Source organism: Canis lupus, chromosome 16 (assembly GCF_048164855.1).
Source record: "Canis lupus baileyi chromosome 16, mCanLup2.hap1, whole genome shotgun sequence".
Classification (NCBI taxonomy): Eukaryota; Metazoa; Chordata; class Mammalia; order Carnivora; family Canidae; genus Canis; species Canis lupus.
Genome location: NC_132853.1, coordinates 27,959,681 through 27,973,649, shown reverse-complemented (window position 1 = coordinate 27,973,649; position 13,969 = coordinate 27,959,681). Strand labels below are relative to the sequence as shown.

Genomic DNA, 13,969 nt, shown 5'->3' with positions numbered 1-13,969 from the left:
AGAAGCCAGTTCTGAGCCTCAGTTTCTTCATCTGTGAAATAGGGAGGAAAAATCCACCTCATATAAGGTTGCTATAAAGATTCACTACAGTAACATACTTACAATGGTGTAGCCACTAAAATGAGTGCCAGGTATTATTTTGGCTAATGAGAAAATTATCAACACCAAATCAATATTGTCAACTGTGATAATTTCAAATGCTTTCCCTCCCCCCCCAAAAAAAAATTAGGAATGTGCATGTGCATGGGTGTAGAGGTATGGGAAAAGAGCCTTAGACTAAAGTGACACTGGAACGACCATGCTGCCACCAACTGTAGAGTCACCTTCTCTAGCTAAACAGCACTCCACCTCTAGAAAACAGGTCTTGATTTCAGATTTACTGAGCCAAATTCCCAAAAAAACAGCCATTTTGGAGATTACTCAAGTTAAATGACTTTGCCTGTAGTGGATGTGTCAAGGAAGTGACTTTGGCCAGCCTTGTCCTCCCACCTTCAGTGTCAGAGCCTGAACTTCTCTCAGGAACCGCCTCACATTCTGTCCCCTTCCTTCAGCCGTTCATTCAGCCCCTAAGATGCAGCTGTCTCTTGCCTCTCCCCTCATGGCAGCTGGGCCAAAGGCAGCTGAGCAGAGAAGGGTAAAGGGACATGGTCATTTCTGTCACTCAGGATAACCTTCCTGTGGCTGAGCAGCTGTCAGGGTGGCTTCTGTTTTAGATTTTCTTCTTCACCCAAGTATGCTCCCTGCCCTCTGAAGTCAAGCTCCCTAATCTACCCAGACCTACTATTTCTTCTCTTACTTGAAAAACCCACCATCTCAAACACCACCAAACTACTCTGACAGCAAGATACAATGTGGGAGATGGGTTCCAGGCAGGAAACCAAGGAGCTTCTGGAAATACACGCGAGTCCAAAATAAATGTGGCAGATTCTTCCATATGTAGGATCATTCTGAGAAGAACAAAAAACCAAGGGATTCTGGCCTCTGTTCTGCCACCAAGCCCAAGGGAGAGACATAGGAGTTTTTGTCCCCATTTCATAGGCAGAGAGAGCAATCTGCTCAGGGCTCACAGTGAAGGCAGGATATCATTCCCCTGCCCTATGCTTCCAGTGGCTCTTGCTGAGGTAGTCTGCACCATAGCCTGTCCTAGGGTCAGGTCACCCTTTGTTCTAGTTTCCCCAGATCTGGTAGGGGTCCCAGGACACAGGATGCTAAAACCAGGAACATCCCAGGCAAACCCTGATGAGTTAGTTGGTCAACCTAGCCTGTCCCCAAAATAGCAATTGTGGGTCAGAAGTTACCAGCCTCCCATCCAGCTCTGGACTTCACTGCCCATGGTAGCTGAAAATGAACAAGGCACCATCTGACAAGAAAAGAAGCTGGGTGGCAGGGGTCGGGCTGCTATGAAAAGCCTCCCGAGGTGCCCTGTCCCATTTTCAGCAGCTCTGCTGCATTCTTTCAATTCCCCTCTCTTTTCAATTATAAGCCTCTGTACAAAGCAAGAGAAAATGAGGGGAGTGGGAAAGATGGTTCTAGGATTCCTTTCAAACAGCCCATTTTCTGTTAACATTCCCATGAATGCAGAGCACTCCTGAATAGCTCCTAGACTCTGGATTTTTCTCTGTCAAGGAAGTCTACTGGAGCACAACTTCCCCAAGGCTCAAGAGCCAATAGGAAGCTGGCCATACTATCCTCAGAGGCTAAATGACATGTCACTTTAGACACCGAAGTCTGCCTTAGGTATCACTGAGCTGACCTCTCTTAGTTCCTGGCCTGTTTTTCAGAGTTGGTTTCTTGCATAATTGATAGAGATAGAAGGGAGTAAACCACCTTGTCTGCTGACAGCCCAAGAAGTCATTTTCAAGGGCAAGTAGGTCAGGTGCCTTAAGGACAAGGATCTCAGGGCCAAGGCAGTCCCATCCATCAGGGGCGTTGTAGCCCTTCCCATCAAGAGCTGCTTTATTCCAAGGAATTCCCCAGGGCCGTGTGAGAAGACAGCCCGAGTTGACACCATAGGGCAGGACTTTCCTGTTGAGCTTCTGCTAGTTCTGATATCAAAAACAAAACCATTAGGAATGCATCCCTCAGCCCAGCATAACCTTCTCTGGGGAGATTCCAGCCCCTAATGTACCCATCCAAGGATGAGAAGCATCTGTAAGCCCTGTCCCTTAGACAAAAGGGCCTTGAGGAGCCACTTGGGAGGAGACTGACACTTAAGAGAGAAATGGTTGAATCAGGCTCTGTCCCCAGCTGTGGACCCAAAGGGGCTTGTGAAGCTCAACAAGAAACATGCTGCCATCCATGAGCCAGGAGCTGTGGCTGGCCACCAGAGAATTCCTGCCAGGAATGGAATCTGGTACAGACTCTGCAGTCAACCATTCCCAGATCAGAGGAACCAGAGGCCTTCAACACCAGCACCACAGATTCTCAATTGTGGGATGGCTGTGGGCCATGCAGCCTGGAAGACAGGCTGGGGAAGGCCTAGCACTATCATGCTTTGTGAGGAGTCCCTGGCTCTCCTCCATGCTATCCCACTTCCAAAGAGCCAGAGAAGACCAACAGCCCCAGCTAGTCCCTCCTCAGTTCCTCTTCCCAGCTTCTGAGGAGCAGCCCTGCTGCTGAACAGGGCTGGAGAGCTGCAATTATCGAGACAGGATAAGAGCTATTTTGGGGAAGGAGCTGTCCTGCTGCCAAGGCTTTTGACTTCCTAAACTAAAACAAGATGCACCAAGAAAGGGGGTGAAGGTGGGGGAGAACAGGGAGCAACTCACTCAGTCAAAATCATCAGATCCTGAATGAGGGAACACACTAACCCCTTCCCAAAGGTATATATGTGTATCAAAGGAGTGAGCAAGGGGCTAGCTGTTAAGATACTCCTGGCTTTGAGAAGGAGGGGGTAACTTGGCCACCCCCCCACACACACATCCCCTGATGACTCCCTCTCCTAAGATCCTGCAAGAGCACATATTCAGTATGCTGTATTTATTTGGACATTTGAGCACAAACTATTTCATGTTGTTGTTTAAATGTTTCCTGTCCATGTCTTATCTTCCCAACCAGATGGTAAGTTTCTCATGGCCAAAGAATGTGTATGCTCTGAGGTTTCAATGCTTTCCCCAGTAGTGCCTAGCAGAGTGCTAGCCATCTGAATGAAATTTTTTATGGAAGTAAGGGATAGAGGGAGGAAGGAAGGGAGGAAGGGAAGAGGGAGAAAAGGTTTACAGTCTTGCATGGAGGTAATCTCCAGAAGTAGTTGTTCCCACCCACAGTTGAGCTCAAGGCACAGGACTAAATTAGAAGCCCAAGGCAGAGGGGGTGACAGCCACATTTCTGGCACCTCTCCTTCAGCTGTTTCGTTATCTGAGCTCAGACTGTGCTGCCCCCACCTCCCTTCTTTGTTTTCTATCTGTAATTAACTGTCCATCCTGGGCTAGCCCATGGAAGGGACCCATTAGAAGCCATTCTAGGCTTTGGGTAAGGAAGAGATAGGGTGAAAGAAAGAATAGAGTCAGGAAAAGCTCAGACTATCTTACGAAACATGGGCCAAGAAGAACGAAAGAACTTATAGGAACAATGCACTGTGAAATCAGGACACTCTGCCAAATTCAGGACACAGGGCTGCCGAAAGCAGAGTTTACCTTGTGCCTTTCCAAGTTGAGGACTCAAAAAGTGTGTAACCCAGAAAAGTGTTCCTTTTCTGGAGTGCCCTAGGGTGGAGAGAGGAAAGCCAAGTAGAGACTGATCCAATGTATGGCTTCCCAGACAGCCTTCTCACAGAGCACTTGGCAGGATTTATCATCTCTCCAGGGCTGCAACTAGCTAATATAGTGCCTTCGTGCAAATCTTGCTCTGTGGAGATGCAGCTGCACAGGTGCATAGTGTGGCAAGAGGAACACAGGCTAGATTTTAGCCCCCACGTGCCCTCTCTGTTAGGTCCCTTGTGCAGTGAACAACTTGCCCAACCATAGGAAGCAGTTCTGTCTGTCTCCCTCCATTCCTACTTCCATGAGAGTTTAAGAGAGGGACTTGGATAAGGGACTTGGAGCACGGGAATAATGGAAGTAAATTCCCAGGGGTGTTCTTACCTCTTCATCTGTCATAATGGAGATGTAGTAGTCAGGCATTCCCAGGGAGCAGCAAATGGAATTCAGAGAGTACCAACAGGAGGGGAAGAGAATTTTACTAAAGATGTTCAGTGGACTTTGGCATAACCTAGCCCAACATCCTTCCTAGTGCAAGTGGTAGCAAAAGCTATCATTTACTGAGGGCTCACTCAGTACCCCTAAGAGGTAGCCACTGATCTCATTAACAGGGAAACTAATTATTGGAAAGATAAAATAACTTAACCAAGGTCACTGTGAGAAAATAGTACAGGGCTCAAACCCAATACCGTTAACTCCAGAGTCCATATTCTATTAAACCCCAACTTTATAGAGCTTTGCTCCCTCTGAGGGGCAGGGATGCCCTTCTCTGCTCTTTGATGCCCGTCACTCAAAAGGGCTTATGCTGGTTGGGACTGGATTGCATTTTCAGGGCTCTCTCCTCCCCAGGAACTTCCTAATCCAGAACCCTGGCCCCTCTCACGCTCATAGACTAAAGCATATTTGGGGCTACAACATTCAAAGCAGGAACTCTTTGATACTAAGATTCACTAAACTGAAAGGCATGGGCTTAAATTGTTCTCCATTCCAGAAGTGACTACTTCCCATTGAAAGAAGACTCTTGAAAATGAGGAAGGTTCCAAATCCCAAAGGAATGACTCTAATGGTGGAATTATTGGCCAGGTAAGAAGTACCTCTGCTCCTTCAAGTCAAACCCCCAGTATAGACGGTCCTGATAGTCCTAGCTCTATAGATACAAAGAAGTCACCTTCCCACCTGTCCTCCTGCCTCCCAAAACCTCCTGCCTCCCAAAACAATGGACCCATAGGAGGGAAGAGCACAGACCTTTTAGCCACCAGATGACACGATTGTACATTTCCTCAGAGACATCTGAAAGTAAGAGATTGTTCCTTTTTGTCACTCTGTGGGATGTATATCCCTCCCCCCATGACTTAACCTCTCCTTTTCTAGCTCCACATTTCTCCCCCAGGACGTGCCCTCAGCCCCTGACCCTCTCCAAGAAGCCCCTGCAGTCTAGGACTAACCTCCTCCCTCCCTTTTCTCCACCCTCTTTGTGCCACTATTAATGCATTTCCCCTCTTCAAAGTCTGGATCCTAGCGTATCTATGCCCACCGTCTCTCCACTTTGTCATCAAAATATTTACTTGAAAATTTTCTTTTCTTTACTTGTCCTTACCAGCCCTCACCCCAGCTCAGTTCTTCATCTCCATTCTTGGGAAGCACTTCCCACCCTGCAAACCACTCTCTACTACCTTCCATTGAAAGGTTAAGCAGCGTTGCCTGAAGAGTCAATGCCTGATGCTGGCCCAAGCATCGTCACCGATGTCATTAGCTTGGAGCTCAGAGAAGCTGGCAGGGAAGGAATGACCAATGGGCTCAGGGATGGGACTAGCTTTAGCACTGGCAGGAGGGCAGCTCTGAGGCCCGGAATGAAGAAGGGGCCTTTTCTGCCCACCCCAATGTCCCACCTCACTTTAAATTGGGACTGCACCTGGGCAGTCTGCTTCTTCACATACCCAAGAAGAAAGCACTAAACCTTTGAATGGGTTGTTTGGAGGTGCACTTGAGGGCCTGTGGTGCTTCCCTCAATGGGGCCCTGTTTGGAGACTCCTTTGGCGATGACCGTGGTGGCGGTGTTGCTGGTGCTAGTGGTGGTGATGGACTTGCTTTCTCTCTCTGGAACATCATTTCCTCACAGAAAGGACTCAAGTCCATTTCAAAACAGGACAATAAAGGATCTGAGGGAGGAGGAGACTTAGACTCAAAATCAGGTGTTGTTGGCCGGCTTTGGGGTGTTTCAACTTCAGGATTGAGTAAGGTCCACCATGAGGAATCAGGCCCATACCTAGGTAAGGACCGAGGGGGTAAGGGCCGAGGGGTCAGTTCCAATTCTGCATGGACAGAAGGCTTTTGGGAGGGTTCTGGATACCTGAGTGCAGGTCCTGGGGACATGGAGACACATTCTGAAGGCTTTTGGGGGTGCTGCTTATAGCTGTGCTCTGGAGTGACAAATATAGATTTTTGGGGGCTCTCAGACGCTGTTCGAGATGTCACATGGGAAGCTGAGTGTATTAACTGTCCCTCTGGGGAGATGGTGACCCTACGGCCAACCTCGCTGTCTCCTCGGGTTGAGGACTTCATGTTGGACTCTACTTCTGATGATATTAAGATCTTTGGGGAGGGCTTGGTGTCAGTGTAGACAGAATGCTTGTGGATAGATTCAGGATCTGGATGCAGAGAAACTCGGTGTCCACCATCTAAATCCTTAAGGACAGAGAGTCTGAGGGATGATTCCAAGTTCATATTCCTATGCAAAGCCTTGGGTTCTGTATAGATTGAGCTGAGACGATTCATTTCATACTCTTGGCCAGGGATCCTTCTCTGGGCTGTCCGAGAGTCTGCTCTGACACGGCCACTGCTATGCTCTGGGCTAGAGGGTCTCTTTGGAGATCTGATCTCGGTAGCAGTCAAAATCTTTCGGATGGGCTCAGTTTGGACTGCTTGATCCTTTGGGCAAGCCAAAGTCCTACGGGGAACTCTGACTCCTTGTGGGTACTGGACCTTGGAGGGTGGGTCTTCTTCTTGTAAGATTTGTAAGTTATCCTTCTGGTCTACAAAACTCAACCGGCGAGAGGATTTGGCATCTGGGGTCAATGAATAGCGATTACTGATGTCACGCCCTGGCTTGCTCTCACCCCCTTTTCGTGTTGATTCCTCTCTGCATGGACTAATGTTCCTTTGCATCTGGACAGTATGGTAAGCTGATGTCTGAGTTTGCTGGGTCTTTCGATGAGGAGAGGGATGGCGGTATGTTTCTAATTTTGATCGAGTCTCACTTCCTCGAGGGATGGATGTTCCAGCAAGACCAGGCCCTGACTGGGGGGAGACAGATCGAGGATAGTCTGATGTTGGATAGAAAGTGGTGAGATGCCCAGCTTCTGATCTTCGATGTGGTGGAGGGCTTACCGGGGCTGCAGCACTTCGTGAGCTCGAGGCAAGAAAGTACTCTTGTCCCTGCTGATGAGTTGTGTTAGTATCTTCAGACCCTTTTGGTGCTGAAACTGCTATGTTGGACCCAGTTTTATTAGTCCTGACCGTCCGATACACTGAGCTTCTCTGGGTAGATCCCATGATTTACTGGCTGGCTATATTGAGAGTCCTAATGAAGTCTGAATATTTACGCTCAGTTTTAAAAGCTGCTGTTCTTATACTCCCACGAAAGTGACTGTTAATCTAAGAGTGTCTCAAATAGTCCCCTTAGCTACCTGCCTTGTGATGTCATAGAGGAAGGAGCTTCCTACTAAATATCCTGGCATACAGTCACAATTTTTTAAGTAGGCTCCATGCCCAGTGTGGGGCTTAAAATCACAACCTTGAGATCAAGAGTTGCATGCTCTACTGACTGAGCCTACCAGTCACCCCTTCAGCCACAAGTCTTCAGAGAAACTCAAGCAGTAACTGCAAGGAAACTGAGGATTTGTCTTTGGAGTTGATACCACCAAGTCTTGGACCAAGTTCTTAGCAAAACCAGATTTTCCTAGATGGAGAAGGCTCCAGACTTTCCCTTATTCTCCCCAGATTCTAGGAATTCCCAGATTCATCCAGAGGAGGAATCAGCCTGAATATCCTACTAAGGCATGGCTACTCAACTCAATCACTCTGTTAGTTCCAGTTTTAATAAAAAGTACAAAGTTGCCCCCAAGTTAGTTTGGAACTGCACCTGGAAACACTTCCAGGTTTCAGAGGTGGTTTGGTTGACTCTGAGGTAAAAAAATCCAGATTGCTCAAATAATAAATTTTTACATTCTTGGCCCACGAGTGAGTGTAGGATTGTAGGAAGGATTTGGAGTTAGTCACTGGTTTCGGTCATAAATGACTAGTTGTACACCTTAAACAAGTTACTTGATTTTTCTGAGCTTTGGTTTCTTCATCTGAAAACCAAGTCTGGTAGGTATAACAAATGTTAATGTCCTTTCTCATAATCCTCTCCTCTCAGCTATTCTAATTAGATGGACTCTGGTTCTTTCTTGATTTGAAGGTGCCTTTGCATCTTGGATGACCATTTTGGATGAGAGACACTATCATCTTTCTCTCTCTTTCACAGGTTTCTCTCCACCGTATCCACATCCCACTATTGACTCTGAAGGGTCATCGTGGTTATATGATGGTCAGATTCATTGTTTCTGAATCTTTAAATTCATCTTGATTAAAAAGACAACGTTTAAACCAAAACCAATACATTTTTAGGTAACAAGAATCTTAATAGACTGAGAAACCTCAAGCTACTGACATAAGTTTTAGATTGTAAAACACTTGGCTAGCCGTTGTATCTTGTTTTACAGAAAAAGATAAAAGTAGAAGAATATTACATGTCAAACATCTTGAAGGTAAACCAGATTGAAGTGAAGAGGTTTCCTATTTACACTTAGTTGATATCTTATTGTTATAAAATTGAGACTGGCTGACTTGGATAAAGCTTTCCTATGAGATTCTACTTTCTTTTGTTTTTTTAGACAGGGAGGGAGGGCCAGAGAGATGCTTAAGCAGGCTCCAATTCCAGTGTGGAGCCTGATGGAGCCTGACACAGAGCCTGATGGGAGTGCTTGATTTCACAACCCTGAGATCATGACCTGATCCAAAATCAGGAGCTGAGATATTTAACCAACTGAGCCATTCAGGCACCTCTGAGTTTCTACTTTCAATACAATAACTTATTGATATATAATCTTTAACCATGAGACTTATAATGCTTATTTGTTTGTCTGGGAAGATTATATTTCTTTTTATAAATTTCGGAGAGCGAATTTTAATTTCCCCATTAATATGTAACATTAAGTCTGTTTATCACTTTTTTGATCTTATTAAAATCAGCCTAGTTGTTTGAATAATTGTATTCTCTTAATATTGGGGAAAATATACATTTTCCTTTCAGTCTTCAGTTTCAGAAAAAGCAAGCACAGAAGGATAATTTTTTGCAAAAAAAACACAATCTTGATATTTTCCTCATCATAAATAGTCTAACTTGAAACAGTCTATGCCTGAGTCTAACTTGAAACAATCTATGCCTGAGTCACAGGTGGGTTCTTTGAGGATGATCTTCCCTCAATTCTCTTGCTTTTCCTACAGGCAGGTGTATGATGAAGACAAAATGTGATGACAGGTGTAAAAGCGATATGAAACTGTTTTATTTTGAATGGAAGGCATATAGCAAGGGACAGGATTGCCAGAGATGGTCCCTTGGTTGATGGGCTCTGTGGTAGTCTGTCTCCAAGATGACCCCCAATGATTCTCACCTCCTAGTAGTCATATCTTTGTGTAGTCCCCTCTCCTTCTGAGTCAGGGCTTGCCCTCTGTAACCAACAGAATATAGCAAAAATGATGGTATGTGATTTTTTTTTAAAAGATTTATCTATTTAGGGGTGCCTGGGTGGCTCAGCCAGTTGAGCATCCGACTTTTGTCTTCAGCTAGGGTCATGATTTGGGGGTCCTGGGATTGAGCCCTGCATTGGCTCTGTGCTCAGCAGGGAGTCTGCTTGAGGATTCTCTCCCTGCCAGCTAGCACTCCTCTCTCTCTCTCTCTCTCTCTCTCTCAAATAGCACAAGCAGGAGGGACAAAGGGAGAGGGAGGGAGAATCCCAAGCAAACTCTGCACCAAGTGCTGAGCCCAATGCAGGGCTCGGTCTCAAGACACTGAGATCACAACCTGAGCCCAAACAAAGAGTAGGACACTTAACCGACTGTGTCACCCAAGTGCCCCAACGGTATGTGACTTTTGAAGCTAGATCATAATGACATTGTACCTTTTGCCTTGGTCTCTTGAATTGCTCACTCTGGAGAAAACCAGCTGCCATGTAGTGAGGACACACAATGGGAGACCCAGGTAGAAAGGAACTGAGGTCTTTAGTCAACAGCCAAGACCAATTTGCCAGTAATGTGAGTGAGCCAAATTGGAAATGCATCAAACTGCAACCTCAGAAGAGACCCTCAGCAACAACTGCCCAGTCGAGCCACTTCTGAATTCCTGACATATAGAAAACCGTTAAAGGGATGCCTGGGTGGCTCAGTGGTTGAGCGTCTGCCTTCGGCTTAGGGCGTGATCCCCAGATCAAGTGCCATATCGGGCTCCCCGCAGGAAGCCTGCTTCTCCCTCTGCCTATGTCTCTGCCATTCTCTCTGTGTTTCTCATGAATAAATAAAATCTCTAAAAAGTAATAAAAATAAAAATAAACTGTTAGAGGCAATAATTCGTTATTGCTGAGGCACCTGGGTGGGTCAGTCGTTAAGCATCTGCCTTCAGTTCATGTCGTGATCCTGGGGTTCTGGGATTGAGCCCTGAGTAGGGCTCCCCGCTTAGCAGAGAGTCTGCTTCTCCTTCTGCCACTCCTGCTCATGTTTGCTCCCTCTCACTCTCATTCAATAAATAAAATAAAATAGTTACTGCTCTTTCAAGTCACTAAGTTTTGGAGGTGACTTTTTATGTAGCAATAGATTATGTAGAATCAATCTTTCTAATGTTGACTCTCAATCAACTGTTGAGCTGATTGGAAAGCCAGGTCATTCTCTCCCTATATATAGACAGATCAACTTCAAGAGGAGGAAAAGTTGCTTAGTGAACATGGAATTGGATCAAGAAGTTAGTATTATGATCCACAAGAGGGCAACACCTGTCACAAGCACTAGACATACCTGGTGCACCCCTCATACAGCCACCCACAATGCTTTAGCTGAGCATCCAACCCGTGTCTGGCTTCTAAAACTTCATTTTCCTATGCTTTACACTAACCACTCCTTTCTGTTAAGCAGTTTTTCTTCAAGTAAGTCCTAATAAAATTGACTACATTTATGATTACTTAAGTATAAAGACATTACAGTCTTGCCTCCAACTAACTTAAGTATTCCTACACCCTTCTATTCTCCAAACTGAAAATAGCTTAAATTATAAAAAGTTGAAATCACCTGAAATGACCATTTTACTACTTTCATAAGCATCTTTCTAGATATGTATGCATTTATCACATATAGACATTTATTAATATAATTTTCATGGGGTCGTAATGTACCTACTAGCATAAGTCAATAATATGTCATGGACACATTTCTGTATCAGTAAGACTGTATGACACAATTTCTAATTAGCCCACTTAGTTTGTTCCATAATTTATAAAAATTGTTATGTTACATAACATTTACCATCTTAACTATTCTGAAGTGTATAGTTAGTTCAGTGGTATTAAATACATTCACACCATTATGCAAACATCATCACCATCTATCCCCCCTTTTCATCTTGTAAATTTACCATTTTAGCCATTTTTAAATGTACAATGCATTGGCATTAAGTACATTAACGATGTTGTGGAACCAACACCACTATCCATTTCCAGAACCTTTTCATCATCCCAAATACTCTATACCTGTTAAATAGTAACTCCCTATTCTCCCCTCACCCTAGCCCTGACAACCACCACTACTATACTTTGTCTTTAGCATTTGGACTAAGTAACTCATATAAGTGGAATCATATGGTATTTTCTTTTTGTGATTGGCTTATTTCACTTAGCATAATGTCCTCAAGGTTCACCTATGTTATACATATTACAGAATTTCTTTCCTTTTTAAAGCTGAACAATATTCCATTGTACTTACATTTTGCTTACCCCTTCATCCTTTTATGGAACCTGTTGGTTCCACATTTTAGCTATAATGCTGCTTTGAACATTTGTGTAGGAAGATCTGCTGAGAGACTCTTCTTTCAATTGTTTTGGGTACATACTCAGAAGTGGAATATATTGCTGGATCATATGGTAATTCTATTTTTAATTTTTTGAGGAACCACCATACGGCTTTACACAATAACTATACCATCTTACATTCCCATCAATAGTGCCACAGGGGTTCTAATTTGAAAACATTCCAGCCAATACTTGTTTTCTGTTTTTTCCATAATAGCCATCTTAAAGAACATGAGGTGGTATCTCATTGTAGTTTCCCTAATAATAAGTGATGTTGAGCATCTTTTCAGGTGTTTATTGACTATTCACATATCTTCTTTGGAGAAATGTCTAATCAAGTCCTTTGTCCAATTTTGAATTGGATTATTTTTTGTTGTTGCATTTTAGTTATATCTATATATTCTGGATATAAATTCTTATCAGATATGTGATTTACTTCTTCCATTCTAAGGGTTGCCTTTTTACTCTGTGGATAGTGAAATTTTAAATTTTCATTAAGTCCAACATGTCTACTTTTTATATTGTTGCCTGTACCTTTGATGTCATATCTAAGAAATCATTGCCAAATCAAATGCTATAAAATTTTTGTCCTATATTTTCTTCTAAGAGTTTTGTTTTCGGCCTTAGGTTTAGGTCTTTGATCTATTTTAAGTTAAATTCTTTATATGGTGTTAGATAAATGTTAGATAAGAATCTCATTCTTTTGCATGTATATATGCAATTTTCCCAAACATCATTTCTTTAAAGAGACTATCCTTTCTCCATGGTCTTGGCATTCTTGTCAAAAATCATTTGACCATATGTGCAAAGTTTTACTTATGGGCTCTCTCTTCTAGTCCATTGATCTATATGTTTGTCTTTACACTAGTACCACAGTGTTTTGGTTACTGTAGCTTTCTAAGTTTTTAAATCAGGAAGTGCGAGTCCTCTAATTTTGTTGTTCTTTTGCAGGATTGCTTTGGCTATTTAGGGTCCACTGAGATTTCATATGAATTTCAGGATGGGTTTTCCTATTTCTGCAAAAAATAAGTCATTGGGATTTTGAAAAGAGATTGCACTGGATCTATAGATTGCTTTTGGTATTTTTGACATCTTAACAATATAAAGTCTTCCATGACATGAACATGGGGTGTGTTTCTATTTATGTCTTCTTTTATTTCTTTCAGCAATGTTTTATAGTTTTCATAGTACAAGTGTTTCACCTCCTGGTTAATTCCTAAGTATTAAAAAAATAATAATTCCTAAGTATTTTACTGTTTTTGATGCTACTGTAAATTAAATGTTTTTGTATTTCCCTTTCAGATTTTTCCTTGTTCATGTATGGAAATGCAATGGAATCTTGTACATTGCCTCGGTATCCTGCCACTTTGCTGAATTCATTTATTCTAACAGTTTTTTGGTGAAATCTTTAAGGTTTTCTACATAATAAATTCATATCATCTGCATTTGCATCATACTGTATTTACTTTTTTCTTTACAATTAGGATACTTTTTATTTCTTTTTCTTGCCTAAATGCTCTGGCTAGAACTTCCCAGTACTGTTAAGTAGAAGTGGTGAAAGCAGGCATCCTCTCTAGTTTCTGATTTTGGAGGAAAAACTTTCAGGCTTTTAATACCACTGAGTATATTTGCCATAGGTTTTTTACACGTGGCTTTAATCATGAGATTGTTTCCTTTTCTTTCCTAGTTTGTAGAGTGTTTTTGTCACAAAAGGGTGATTTTGTCATGTTTTTTCTGCATCAAATTAAAATGATGATACTTTCCTCCCTCTTCATTCTATTGATGTGGCATGTCACATATTACATTGTAGCATATCAAAACAGGACATATTAGGATTTTCATACTTTGAGCCATCCTTCCATTCCAGAAAAAATCCCACTTGGATATGATGTATATTCTTTTCACTATGCTGCTGAATTCTGTTTGCTAGCATTTTGTTGAGAATCTTTGTATCAATGTTCCTTTTTTTTTTTTTTATTTATGATAGTCACAGAGAGAGAGAGAGAGAGAGAGAGAGAGAGAGAGGGGCAGAGACACAGGCAGAGGGAGAAGCAGGCTCCATGCACCGGGAGCCTGACGTGGGATTCGATCCCGGGTCTCCAGGATCGCGCCCTGGGC

At 43.3% G+C, this 13,969-nt stretch overlaps 1 protein-coding gene across 2 annotated transcripts; it reads right to left on the bottom strand.

The window, feature by feature from the left end:
• Window positions 1-4,126: 4,126 nt before the first annotated feature.
• On the bottom strand, window positions 4,127-8,312 carry LOC140606424 (uncharacterized). 2 transcript variants are annotated; one of them, XM_072779811.1, is made up of 2 exons: window positions 5,636-8,312; window positions 4,127-4,988 (listed from the first exon to the last, which is right to left on the bottom strand). In XM_072779811.1, exons 1-2 carry the CDS (start codon window positions 7,248-7,250, stop codon window positions 4,846-4,848), a joined length of 1,758 nt encoding a protein of 585 aa, XP_072635912.1. In that variant the 5' UTR covers window positions 7,251-8,312; the 3' UTR covers window positions 4,127-4,845. The 2 variants fall into 2 exon arrangements, with proteins under 2 accessions (XP_072635912.1, XP_072635913.1); XM_072779812.1 differs by having other exon boundaries at window positions 4,859-4,988; window positions 5,656-8,304.
• Window positions 8,313-13,969: the final 5,657 nt, after the last annotated feature.